Genomic DNA, 13,257 nt, shown 5'->3' with positions numbered 1-13,257 from the left:
AGACCCGAAAATTTCACCAATTCACTAAATTTACATACAAATGGGAGAAGTACAAAAACAAAGACAATGGCAGAAATTATACCATAAAAATTACACTACGAAAAATTTAGAGACCAAAATCCTTGTTAACAGAATTTATTCACATTAAAAGACACTTTCGGTTAAAACACTATCAAATTTAAACTCTGATATCATATGATAAAATCTTAATTTAACTCACAATCTCAAGAAGTCGAAACCATGTTAAGTAAAAGAAACAAATTGAAAAGAACATGAAGATGTAAATATTGATAAGAATAACAAAAGTGGCAATACTGATAGTATACACAGATAGGACAATGAAATATTGAAACCAGCAGCAACAAATAGAATTAAGAAAAAAAAGGTTCGGGTGGGCTGCCCATTTAAGGTTTGGGTTAGTTTGGTCGGGCCGGCCGGCTAAAGCTAGAGACTTGAGAGGGGGAGGTGGGTGTGTTGAGAAATAAGACAGATCAGATTGGGAATATTAGGGTTTTGATGGAGAAGAAGAGGAAGGGGAGAGAAACCCTAGACCCACCTCTGTCACTCTGCAAAGTACCCTCAACCCACTCTTATTGAGACCGATGGAACACCCTTTCTGAACTTCCGAGAAAATACAAACAGTACCTCCAAAAACACTTAATTTGCATGGTTCGCAACATAAAGGGTACAGATGCACCAATTTCACTCTTAAATTCAAAAGAGGAAAAAAATTAGGATTAGAGTTTCATGGTTCTCACCCAAATTTGGTTGCTATCAAGCACACTCAGCCATTCAAGTTCGCACATCCTCAAACGATCACCACCCAGAGAAAGGCTAAATATGCAACACGAAAGCAGAAAAGCAATGAACATTCTAAACAGACAATGATGTAATCTATTCTGTCGTTTAAACTCATACTTATTTTTGACAATACATAGTCATTTGCACCCTGATTAAAATGAGCGTCGGGTATAAGCAATTGGCTGTGCGTCCATGTGCATATTGCCAGCAGCCAATTCACCTGAAGAGAGAGGTAATAACAGTTGCTTTGAGAAAAAACAAATTGTAAAACCACGGTTTAAATCAAACAAATACCATGGTTACTGAGATTTTTAAGTGGAGACCCTCAAGGCAAATGACAGTGACAATCCCTCCTTCAAGAGTTCAGCATCGAGGCAGAACATAAGTATGAAATCCGAAAAGGTGGTGTCATCTGGAAATAACACATGAAGACGTCAACAACAAAGAGGTGCATGTATGTTTTTTTGAGGCAAACAAAATAATATTACAACATGATACTTGATTAACACTCCTCTCGAAATTGACTATGCAGACCTTAACTTTTATCTAGAAACACATAAAAACTACAAAATCACAACTCGCTTTTAGTGGATCAATGTTTCACTCTGAAATCTCTATTTTAGACTTAGTATTGAGAAACAAAAAGTCTTATATGCAAAAGATAACTCATTCATCACAAAGCAACAATACATTTACAGTAACTGTTTAAATCAGAACATATGATTATCATGAATTGTAGCAATAGCATTCTATTGGCCATAAAATTGAACATTTCACGACCGTGTTTGATCACATTAAACAATTTGATTATCCATAATTACCTTAGCAGAAGCTTGAATTTCTCTGGCAGTCATGTCCAAAGCAAGTGCATAACCTTACACCATGCGATTTTTGCTAATCAGATTTAAACTAAACCAAATCATTAACAGCATCATTATATTAAAACTAAACCATTAGAAGTGGCATTATTAACTGATTAATTAAACTAAATCATTAACAGCAACACTATTAACTGATTAATTAACTAACCTTAAAAAAAATGGTTAATTAACAAACAACAACAACAACAACAACAACAAAGCCTTTTCCCACTAAGTGGGGTCGGCTATATGAATCCTAGAACGCCATTGCGCTCGGTTTTGTGTCATGTCCTCCGTTAGATCCAAGTACTCTAAGTCTTTTCTTAGAGTCTCTTCCAAAGTTTTCCTAGGTCTTCCTCTACCCCTTCGGCCCTGAACCTCTGTCCCGTAGTCACATCTTCGAACCGGAGCGTCATTCGGCCTTCTTTGCACATGTCCAAATCACCGGAGCCGATTTTCTCTCATCTTTCCTACAATTTCGGCTACTCCTACTTTACCTCGGATATCCTCATTCCCAATCTTATCCTTTCTCGTGTGCCCACACATCCCACGAAGCATCCTCATCTCCGCTACACCCATTTTGTGTACGTGTTGATGCTTCACTGCCCAACATTCTGTGCCATACAACATCGCTGGCCTTATTGCCGTCCTATAAAATTTTCCCTTGAGCTTCAGTGGCCTACGACGGTCACACAACACGCCGGATGCATTCTAACACTTCATCTATCCAGCTCGTATTCTATGGTTGAGATCTCCATCTAATTCTCCGTTCTCTTGCAAGATAGATCCTAGGTAGCGAAAACGGTCGCTTTTTGTGATCTTCGCTAGATTGCTCCGGTCATTAGTGTGGATAAGTATATAAATGGATAGAGATAGGAAAGCAAACACAAGATGTACGTGGTTCACCCATATTGGCTACGTCCACGGAATACAAGAGTTCTCATTAATTGTGAAGGGTTTACACAAGTACATAGGTTCAAGCTCTCCTTTAGTGAGTACAAGTGAATGATTTAGTACAAATGACATTAAGAAATATTGTGGGAGAATGATCTCGTAATCACGAAACTTCTAAGTATCGGAGTGTGGAGTCGTCTTGACTTGCCTTATCTGTCTCATAGGTAGATGTGGCATCTTCTCTGGAAGTACTCTTCCTCCATCCAGGGGTGGTATCTTTAACTGGTGGAGATGCACAAGGTAATGTATCAATTTCACTTGAAGCTTACTTGTAGTTTCAGGCTTGGTCAAGCGCGATACAAACCATGTAGTAGGAGTCCCCCAAGTCGCCGAGCTAGGGGGTCTGCTGAAAGAGGTGACAGACAAGGTAAGCAATCAGAGCTCCGACTGATTGTTCACCTTCTCCCCATCTTGCAGCAGCATGAAGGATAAAGAGAAGAAAAATGAGAAGAGATGATATGAGATACTTTTGCTTTTGAATAAGTAACTTTCCACAGGCTTATTCTTGAACTGAGCTGGAGGGTTTTCTGGTTTCCTCCAGAGTATAAGGCCGACTGAAGAATTTGAGGGTCAAAACAAGTCCATCAAATCTAGAGTACGTTCCACCCTGCTGATATGGGATACTTTTGCTTTTGACAGAGTAATGGATGTATCGGCACGTGTGCTGTTACGCTTGTCTCCACATGCTTCCTTGTATCCTTCGCACTTGCCCTATCTGTTCCTCAAGCAGATGCGGAATCTTCCCTGGAAACATAAGATGTTGAAGATGAGTACTCGAGAGCAATGCCAGGTAAGTAATCAGGTAAGGGGTTCCAGGCAGTCAGTTCTTGGCTGGAAGCTTGATTCCAAGTGCTGACTGATTGCTCTCTTTCTCCTTGTCTTGCAGGTAAAAACAAGGCCAAAGGAAAAGACAGGGAAAAAGCATGATATGGGATACTCTTGCTTTTAACCCTGATGATATGAGATATTCTTGCTCTAGTATAGCTTGTTTGCAGAGGTATTATCGGGGGGAAAGAAAGCTGAATATTTCGAAAGGCTTCGTTGGGAGTGCCCTTTCAGATATGATGAAGGGTTGAGCATTTTTGCAGGTCTGCCTGTCCGTTGGGGATGGAGGTTGACATATATAGGAGTCTCCCTAACAAGTAGTAATGCTATTCCTTTACCCTGCTTGGTCATAGCACGGTAGTGGGAGCTGTCAGTTTCACATGTTTTAACTCTGTCAGAGCACTTTGAAAAAGTGGTCTGTGGTATCTGGCTCTCGAGATTCGGAGAACGATGCCTCTTCGATTTTTGAGAAAGCAATCATGCTGGGGGTCTGGCTCTCGAGATTCGGAGAGCAGTGTCTCTTCGATTTTTGAGGAAGTAATCATGTTGGGAGTCTGGCTCTCGAGATTCGGAGGGCGGTGCCTCTTCGATTTTGGAGCAAGCAATCTTGTTGGGAGTGTTGTCTCGAATGTGAGTAAAGGTTGGGCATGTTTGCTAGTCTACCTTGCCACGAAGCACAAAGGTTGATACACAGGGACTTTCCAATTATCCAGCAATGGTACTGTTCCTTTACCCTCTCTTCGATTTTGAGAAAGTAGTCATGTTGGGAGTCTGGCTCTCGAGATTCGGAGGACGGTGCCTCTTCGATTTTGGAGCAAGCAATCTTGTTGGGAGTGTTTTCTCGAATGTGAGTAAAGGTTGGGCATGTTTGCTAGTCTACCTTGCCACGAAGCACAGAGGTTGACACACAGGGAGTTTCCAATTATCCAGCAGTGGTACTGTTCCTTTACCCTTGTGGGTAATAATATGGTAGCTAGACCTTCAAAATTTATGTGTCTAAACTTTGTTAGTGTTGTTTCTTTGCTATTCTTTTACCTTTCTTGGTCAGAGCGATGTAGTGGGAGCTGCAAGCTTCACGTGCTCAACTTTGGCAGAGAACTTTGGCAAAGTTATCTGTGGTACCCATGAGCTATTGTTGCGTGTGGGAAGTGGGTGATTGAACAGTAAGATTCATGTGCTTTCTACTTCACCAGAAGTCTTCGACAGAATGCCCATAATTTCTGCAAAGCTGAGTGTGCGTGTGACAGGTGCTGACAAGGCTAGAAAAGTAGGTGCCTCTTCGATTTCTGAGATCGGCCCTCGTGGTCTCTGAGCAGCCCAGCTTTTGAGAAAGCGAGCGCCTCTTCGATTGATTCGAAGAACGATGCCTCATCGATTTTTGAGAAAGCAGTCACGCTGGGGGTTTGGCTCTCGAAGATTCGGGGAGCAGTGTCTCTTCGATTTTTGAGAAAGTAATCATGTTGGGAGTCTGGCTCTCGAGATTCGGAGGGCGGTGCCTCTTCGATTTTGGAGCAAGCAATCTTGTTGGGAGTGTTTTCTCGAATGTGAGTAAAGGTTGGGCATGTTTGCTAGTCTACCTTGCCACGAAGCACAGAGGTTGACACACAGGGACTTTCCAATTATCCAGCAATGGTACTGTTCCTTTACCCTCTATTCGATTTTTAAGAAAGTAGTCATGTTGGGAGTCTGGCTCTCGAGATTCGGAGGACGGTGCCTCTTCGATTTTGGAGCAAGCAATCTTATTGGGAGTGTTTTCTCGAATGTGAGTAAAGGTTGGGCATGTTTGCTAGTCTACCTTGCCACGAAGCACAGAGGTTGACACACAGGGACTGTCCAATTATCCAGCAGTGGTACTGTTCCTTTACCCTTGTGGGTAATAATATGGTAGCTAGACCTTCAAAATTTATGGGTCTAAACTTTGTTAGTGCTGTTTCTTTGCTATTCTTTTACCCTTCTTGGTCAGAGCGATGTAGTGGGAGCTGCAAGCTTCACGTGCTCAACTTTGGCAGAGAACTTTGGTAAAGTTTTCTGTGGTACCCATGAGCTATTGTTGCGTGTGGGAAGTGGGTGATTGAACAGTAAGATTCATGTGTTTTCTACTTCCCCAGAAGTCTTCGACAGAATGCCCATAATTTCCGCAAAGCTGAGTGTGCGAGTGACAGGTGCTGACAAGGCTGGAAAAGTAGGTGCCTCTTCGATTTCTGAGATCGGCCCTCGTGGTCTCTGGGGAGCCCAGCTTTTGAGAAAGCGAGCGCCTCTTCAATTTCTGAGACCAGCCTTCGTGGTCTTTGAGCAGCCCAACTTTTGAGAAAGCAAACGCCTCTTAGATTTCTGAGATCAACCCTCGTGATCTCTAAGCAGCCCAGCTTTTGAGAAAGCAAACGCCTCTTCGATTTCTGAGCAGGCGCCTCTTCGATTTCTGAAGCTCCGTCGAGTGCAGATTTTTATAAGGGCTGGCATTAAGTTCCAAAGCACACTTGAATCTCCACCAGTAGAAGCTTCATTCTTGCACTTCTAAGATCTTGATTTGTCCGACCTCTTCTCTCTTCAACACCTTTGAAAATGTCTGGCCCCTCCGACCGTCGTTTTGACTTGAACCTTGTTGAAGAGGCAGCCCCGCCTTCTCCAGACAACATATGGCGCCCATCCTTCGTCTCCCCTACTGGTCCTCTTACCGTTGGGGATTCCGTGATGAAGAATGATATGACCGCTGCGGTGGTGGCCAGGAACCTTCTCACTCCCAAAGATAACAGACTACTTTCCAAACGGTCTGATGAGTTAGCTGTTAAGGATTCACTGGCTCTCAGTGTTCAGTGTGCAGGTTCTGTGTCTAATATGGCCCAACGCCTATTTGCTCGAACCCGCCAAGTTGAATCATTGGCGGCTGAAGTGATGAGTCTCAAACAGGAGATTAGAGGGCTCAAGCATGAGAATAAACAGTTGCACCGGCTCGCACATGACTATGCTACAAACATGAAGAGGAAGCTTGACCAGATGAAGGAAACTGATGGTCAGGTTTTACTTGATCATCAGAGATTTGTCGGTTTGTTCCAAAGGCATTTATTGCCTTCGTCTTCTGGGGCTGTACCGCGTAATGAAGCTCCAAATGATCAACCTCTGATGCCTCCTCCTTCTAGGGTTCTGTCCAGTACTGAGGCTCCAAATGATCCCCCTCCGGTGCCTTCTCTTTCTGGGGCTCTACCGACTGCTGAGACTTCTCCTAAGCAACCTTTGTGAAGGCTCCCTCTTGTGTGTTTATTTTGACTCATGTATATGTACATATTTGTAGCTTATCGGGGATATCAATAAATAAGCTTTCCTTCATTTCAACGTATTGTGTTAAATACACCAAAGCCTTCTTCGCTAAGTTCTTTGAATTTTCTTTTGTTGAAGCTTGTATGTTGAAGCTTTCTGAGTGGAGCATGTAGGTTGGGGTAGTGTTCCCTTAATTTTCCGAGTGAGGAAAACTTCTCGGTTGGAGACTTGGAAAATCCAAGTCACTGAGTGGGATCGGCTATATGAATCTTAGAACGCCATTGTGCTCGATCCTGTGTCATGTCCTTCGTTAGATCCAAGTACTCTAAGTCTTTTCTTAGAGTCTCTTCCAAAGTTTTCCTAGGTCTTCCTCTACCCCTTCGGCCCTGAACCTCTGTCCCATCGTCGCATCTTCTAATCGGAGCGTCAGTAGGCCTTCTTTGCACATGTCCAAACCACCGTAACCGATTTTCTCTCATCTTTCCTTCAATTTCAGCTACTCCTACTTTACCCCGGATATCCTCATTCCTAATCTTATCCTTTCTTGTGTGCCCACACATCCAACGAAGCATCCTCATCTCCGCTACACCCATTTTGTGTACGTGTTGATGTTTCACCGCCCAACATTCTGTGCCATACAGCATCGCCGGCCTTATTGCCGTCCTATAAAATTTTCCCTTGAGCTTCAGTGGCATACGGCGGTCACATAACACGCCGGATGCACTCTTCCACTTCATCCATCCAGCTTGTATTCTATGGTTGAGATCTCCATCTAATTCTCCGTTCTTTTGCAAGATAGATCCTAGGTAACGAAAACGGTCGCTCTTTGGTATTTCTTGATCTCCGATCCTCACCCCTAACTCGTTTTGGCCTCCATTTGCACTGAACTTGCACTCCATATATTCTGTCTTTGATCGGCTTAGGCGAAGACCTTTAGATTCCAACACTTCTCTCCAAAGGTTAAGCTTTGCATTTACCCCTTCCTGAGTTTCATCTATCAACACTATATCGTCTGCGAAAAGCATACACCAAGGAATATCATCTTGAATATGTCTTGTTAACTCATCCATTACCAACGCAAAAAGGTAAGGACTTAAGGATGAGCCTTGATGTAATCCTACAGTTATGGGAAAGCTTTCGGTTTGTCCTTCATGAGTTCTTACGGCAGTCTTTGCTCCTTCATACATATCCTTTATAGCTTGGATATATGCTACTCGTACTCCTTTCTTCTCTAAAATCCTCCAAAGAATGTCTCTTGGGACCCTATCATACGCTTTTTCCAAATCTATAAAGACCATGTGTAAATCCTTTTTCCCATCTCTATATCTTTCCATCAATCTTCGTAAGAGATAGATTGCCTCCATGGTTGAGCGCCCTGGCATGAACCCGAATTGGTTGTCCGAAACCCGTGTCTCTTGCCTCAATCTATGCTCAATGACTCTCTCCCAGAGCTTCATTGTATGACTCATTAGCTTAATACCCCTATAGTTCATGCAATTTTGTACGTCGCCCTTATTCTTGTAGATAGGCACCAAAGTGCTCGTTCGCCACTCATTTGGCATCTTCTTCGTTTTCAAAATCCTATTGAAAAGGTCAGTGAGCCATGTTATACCTGTCTCTCCCAAAAGTTTCCACACTTCGATTGGTATATCGTCTGGGCCTATTGCTTTTTTATGCTTCATCTTCTTCAAAGCTACAACCACTTCTTCCTTCCGGATTCGACGATAAAAAGAGTAGTTTCTACACTCTTCTGAGTTACTCAACTCCCCTAAAGAAGCACTCATTTCATGTCCTTCATTGAAAAGATTATGAAAATAACCTCTCCATCTGTCTTTAACCGCGTTCTCTGTAGCAAGAACCTTTCCATCCTCATCCTTGATGCACCTCACTTGGTTTAGGTCCCTTGTCTTCTTTTCCCTTGCTCTAGATAGTTTATAGATATCCAACTCTCCTTCTTTGGTATCTAGTCGTTTATACATATCGTCGTAAGCCGCTAACTTAGCTTCTCTGACAGCTTTCTTCGCCTCTTGCTTCGCTTTTCTATACCTTTCACCATTTTCATCGGTCCTCTCCTTGTATAAGGCTTTACAACATTCCTTCTTAGCCTTCACCTTTGTTTGTAAGAAGGAATGTTGTAAAGCCTTAATTAACAAACAACAATAACATAAATTACAAATTTACCCACGACGTAATCCACGGTGGTGGACTGCGGAACATCGTGAGGTTTCTGAGAGATGATCACCACTAGCTCCACCTCATGGTCCAACGACAACAGAGGGTGAGGGACAATCAACAGTCTAAAATTATTTAAACAATTAATCCACATTGAAAAGCATACATTACAAATCCAAACCAAATTACATCATCCAAGAGATATTTTTAATACCTTTGTTATTGTGCCTTTAAATTGATTTCAGCAAAACTTGTTTCTTTTTCCATAGTTTGTGAAGTTCAAATTTTTCAAAAACCTACAATCATTACACAATGTTGTCACATCATAAGTGTAGAAGAAATCACCGCTACCAGAATTTATAAGGACCAAAACAGTTAGCACCCAAAAATAACATTTATTGGCAAAGACCAATTTGCCAACAAAAGTTGAACAGGACTTACGCAGAAAATTTCCTTAGTTTTTACCATTCTTAAAAATATGACCTAACTTTAACTAAGACCCAAATTTTATTGAAGGATCGTGTTAAGCTAAGCAGCAAATTATAAATTCACTAATCTTCTTCTTAATTATAGTAAATCAACCGATACAAAAAAAGTCACAAAGCTTAATAAAAACTCATGAAAAAAAAGTTTTATATACAACACCTGCACATGGCCATATAATTTGGCTAATTTGCAAACACTCAACGTGCTCAGCAGATGTTTAACTCTTCAGTAGTATATAAATTGAAACTAATAAAACAATCTCTTAACTTTTCAGATATATTTAAACTGAAATGAATTGAATTTTTTTTCACCGATAATTCAAGGTTTGCTACCGAAAAGGAATCTATAATTTAAGCTTCAAAATGCATTACAACATCAATTATCCAAAGAGAGCAAGCGGACAATAACAATTTGATTAGCTTTGGAAATCTCTTTGCTTTATCACTTCACGATACTAAATTTTTCAAGCCGTCTTCTCTCTCTCTAAAACGCCTTTTTTTTTTCTAGCAACTGACCTAGAAAAGACTAAAACCCAAATGCATGGGGTAGAATTTCACCCAAAATATTGGGAAAACTAAATAAACAAATAAAATTAAAAGATAAGTGCATGAAAAATCAAATCTTTCACTCCTATAAAACAAAAGCAACTTTTTTTCTTTTTTTTTGGTCGTTGATGAGTCTAAAATCTCATCCTCATAATACTCAAAAGTAAAAGAAATATAGCAAAAAGATAAGATTTAATTATGGCCACTGATGGTGCGCTCCTCAAGAGAGAAAGACAATGCTCATAAAGAGAGAAAGACAGACGGAGAGAGAAGAGAAAGATGATATGTCTCCATATGGTTTTCTGGAGCCAAAAGAAAAGCTGCAAACGGAAATAAGCTGGAAGGAATCAATTTAAGATAAACGTTCAACAGCAGAAATCAAGAAATCAATTTAAGAAAACTGACCCAGGTAAAGAGGCCCAAGAAGCTCATATGAATGAAAGGATTTTGCTTGCTGCACACGTAGACCTGTAAACTCGAGCAAATCCAACGTCAGTCAGAACATAGGCCGAAAATATCAACAACAAAAAAACTGAGCACTGTTATCCATCGTAACAAAATCAACTGTGGAGTACTAGACAGTGCAATTACAAAATCGGTATGCGTTCTCAACTACCTTCGTTGTCCTCAAGTCTGAAGACATGGTCAAACTTGAACTGCTTTTTCGAGGAATTAGAACAAATGACCTGCAGCTCGTTATCTAGGGAGGATTTGAATTCAACAACGAAACCAGATCTGCTTGAAATTGCAGTTTGATTCAAAGGTCTACATCTGCAGAAAACTCGGATGTTGCCTTTAAGCTCAATCACTTCATTGTAAAGTCAAAAAAGGAGAAGAAAAGCATGAGAGAGAGAGAAAGCAGACCAGCAAACTGAGAATGGAGGGATAAAGAGGGAGGCTAAACCACATTTAAATACCTGATTCTCTTTACTTAGGAATATGGCATTTTCCATGATCTTCAAACATTTCAAAAGCAGAACCAGGCTCCGCATCATGGCGCTTTCATTTTCCCAAATAGAATGTGAGCTATCTTTTAGCCAACCCTGCATATTAATTTCTGGTGCTTAGTAAGGCAATTTCCCCAATAACAATTGAGTACCATATGGACCCCAGGATTCAAATGAAAAAGGTAAGTACATAAATGAAAAAGTTATATTATGTCTAAGGAATTTTGGTTATCATAACTCAATGTGTATGATGTGCACATAATAAGTAAAGAAAACAAATCAATGACTGAGAAGTGATATTGTTTGCATGCAAAACCACTCATATTACTCCAAGAAGAAAATCAGGAACTACAACGAACAATAAAGAAGATGATGCTATCCAAAGGCAAATAGATAACTGCCCATTTGTTACTATAAAACTACCAAAGTGTAGTCAGCGTTGCTCATAAACTGAAGAAATATATAGGTTACATAACAGAAGAAACTTGTGAATCTAGATACAACTAAGGCTGCACACCATCATTTTGGTTCTTTACCATCACATGCATTATTTTTTGCACAGAAATTTATTATTTACATAGTGAACCAAGAAATTATTGTTGGAGTAGCATAGTGAAATAAATATCTCTCATAACTATTTAAAGCATTACGGTCCCTTGGTATTCTTTTAACATTTAATGAAACACACAGTGAGATCAAACAAACATACAGGTTCACACCTCCATATTGGAATGGCAATCCATGGTCACCTCAAATACAGCATCAAGACCTACAAGCTCTCGTAATTTTTCCTTAAAGTTGCCCCCCAACTTCCTTACTGCACCAATGGTTTCTGAAAGTACAGGCCTAAAGCTTGAGATCCTGACTAAATAATGCATAAAAATATGTATCATAACCAGAAAACCATAAGCTTCAACAGACTCAGACCTTCAAGAGAGATAGTAGATAAGCAAGCTTTCTCCATAGTCAGCAAAGCTATCCATTTTGGGCATAACTCCGGATTTTCCACTTCTCCTTCATCCGCACAACTCAGTTCAGTAGCAACAATTCCTAATTTTATTACAAAATTAAAAGGGCAAGAATTGCAGAAATTACCCACCTTTGTCGCTCACATCACAGTCCACCTCGCTTGCAATCGTCTCTAGGGTTTTAACTGAAGAAAAAGAGGGATGCAATCAAATCAGAAAATCTCCAAATTCTACATTTTCTTGGACTGGAAAATAAGATTAAAACTACAAGAAGCAGTAATCTTCGAATCCGAACCTCAAATTCAAACTTTTCTTGTAATTCAAAAATTAAAAAAAGGGGGAAATGAAATTGTTTACCTTGAGCATGATAAAGATTGTTTGTTTAGATGTTTTGGTTGATAGTTTGTATCGGTTTCTTAGGGTTAGAATAGCAGAGAATGGAGAGGACTTGGAGATGTGATTGACGGCGTTAAAGGTTGTGTAAGAAATGTAGCAGCCATAACTTCATTAAGCAGAGGAAATCTTATAGGGTATGGTGCATTGCCATGACATGCTTAAGGGAGTGATTCATTTGGGTTTTAGGTGATTTAATCTGGAATGTACATTTGTCACTCATACACTTACACATATATTTAAACTGAAAAAAAAAACTAGCCGTTGGAGGCTAAAACCCTTTCTTCTTCTTTCTTCTTCGATGCAGATAGAAGCCATGCTCGGGAGCTCTTTGCTGCCTTCGATCCTTCGACTTCAGAAGCTGTTTAGTGTCCAACACTCCCTTCTAAACTACTTCTGGGAGTCATTCCAAGCAATCCCCTCAGGTAATTGAATCTCTACTTCAGTAATGCTTTTGTGAAAATATCTGCGTTTTGATCTTTTGTGCTGTAATAAATTAGCTTGATTATGTTGTCCTGCAATGCCTCTCTGATGAAATGATATCTTCTTTTGATGTGCTTTGTTCTTTAATGAAATATTGGGTTTTTGGTCATGGCAATTGCAGAGGTGTTGTCACATAGAAGTGGTGTGGCTTCAACCAACAATTCGCTAAAGTCTTTGAGTATAAACCTTAGCCAAATAGCTTGAGCCGTTACTTCTAATGCACTCACGTACTCTGCCTTGGTTGTGGACAGTGCAACACTTTGTTGCTTCACAGAGGCCCATGAAAAAACCCTTGAACCAAAGGTAAAAGCATATCCCGATGTGTTTCTGCTATCATCTTCACTGCCACCCCAGTCACTGTCACAAAATCGAATTAGGATAGTTGACTTCCCCATTTCATACTTGATGCCATAATCAAGTGTTCCTTGCACATATCTTAGATCTCTCTTTGCTGTCCCTATGTGTATCTTGCTAGGATTCTGCATAAACCTAGATAGTAGGCTTGCTGAGAACATTAGATTTGGCCCTGTTGCAGTTAGGTACAATAGACTGCCAACAATACTTTTGT

The 13,257-nt window shown here is 40.5% G+C and overlaps 1 protein-coding gene across 1 annotated transcript; it reads right to left on the bottom strand.

The window, feature by feature from the left end:
* Positions 1–10,570: 10,570 nt before the first annotated feature.
* LOC126634063 (wings apart-like protein 2) lies at positions 10,571–12,302 on the bottom strand. Its single transcript, XM_050304552.1, has 6 exons — positions 12,171–12,302; positions 11,945–11,998; positions 11,773–11,859; positions 11,565–11,677; positions 10,816–10,941; positions 10,571–10,669 (listed from the first exon to the last, which is right to left on the bottom strand). Exons 3-6 carry the CDS (start codon positions 11,807–11,809, stop codon positions 10,664–10,666), a joined length of 282 nt encoding a protein of 93 aa, XP_050160509.1. The 5' UTR covers positions 11,810–11,859; positions 11,945–11,998; positions 12,171–12,302; the 3' UTR covers positions 10,571–10,663.
* Positions 12,303–13,257: the final 955 nt, after the last annotated feature.

Source organism: Malus sylvestris, chromosome 9, assembly GCF_916048215.2.
Source record: "Malus sylvestris chromosome 9, drMalSylv7.2, whole genome shotgun sequence".
In the NCBI taxonomy this organism is placed as follows: domain Eukaryota; kingdom Viridiplantae; phylum Streptophyta; class Magnoliopsida; order Rosales; family Rosaceae; genus Malus; species Malus sylvestris.
The sequence above is the reverse complement of the archived record's forward strand: the minus strand, read 5'-3'. Positions and strand labels throughout refer to the sequence as shown.

Coding starts and splice junctions, on each gene's coding strand:
- LOC126634063 (XM_050304552.1), bottom strand. CDS start 11,809: ATGGAGAAAGCTTGCTTATCTACTATCTCTCTTGAAG. Junction 11,678..11,772: donor ATCTACTATCTCTCTTGAAG/GTCTGAGTCTGT, acceptor CTGTACTTTCAG/AAACCATTGGTGCAGTAAGG. Junction 10,942..11,564: donor ATTGCCATTCCAATATGGAG/GTGTGAACCTGT, acceptor ATTAATATGCAG/GGTTGGCTAAAAGATAGCTC.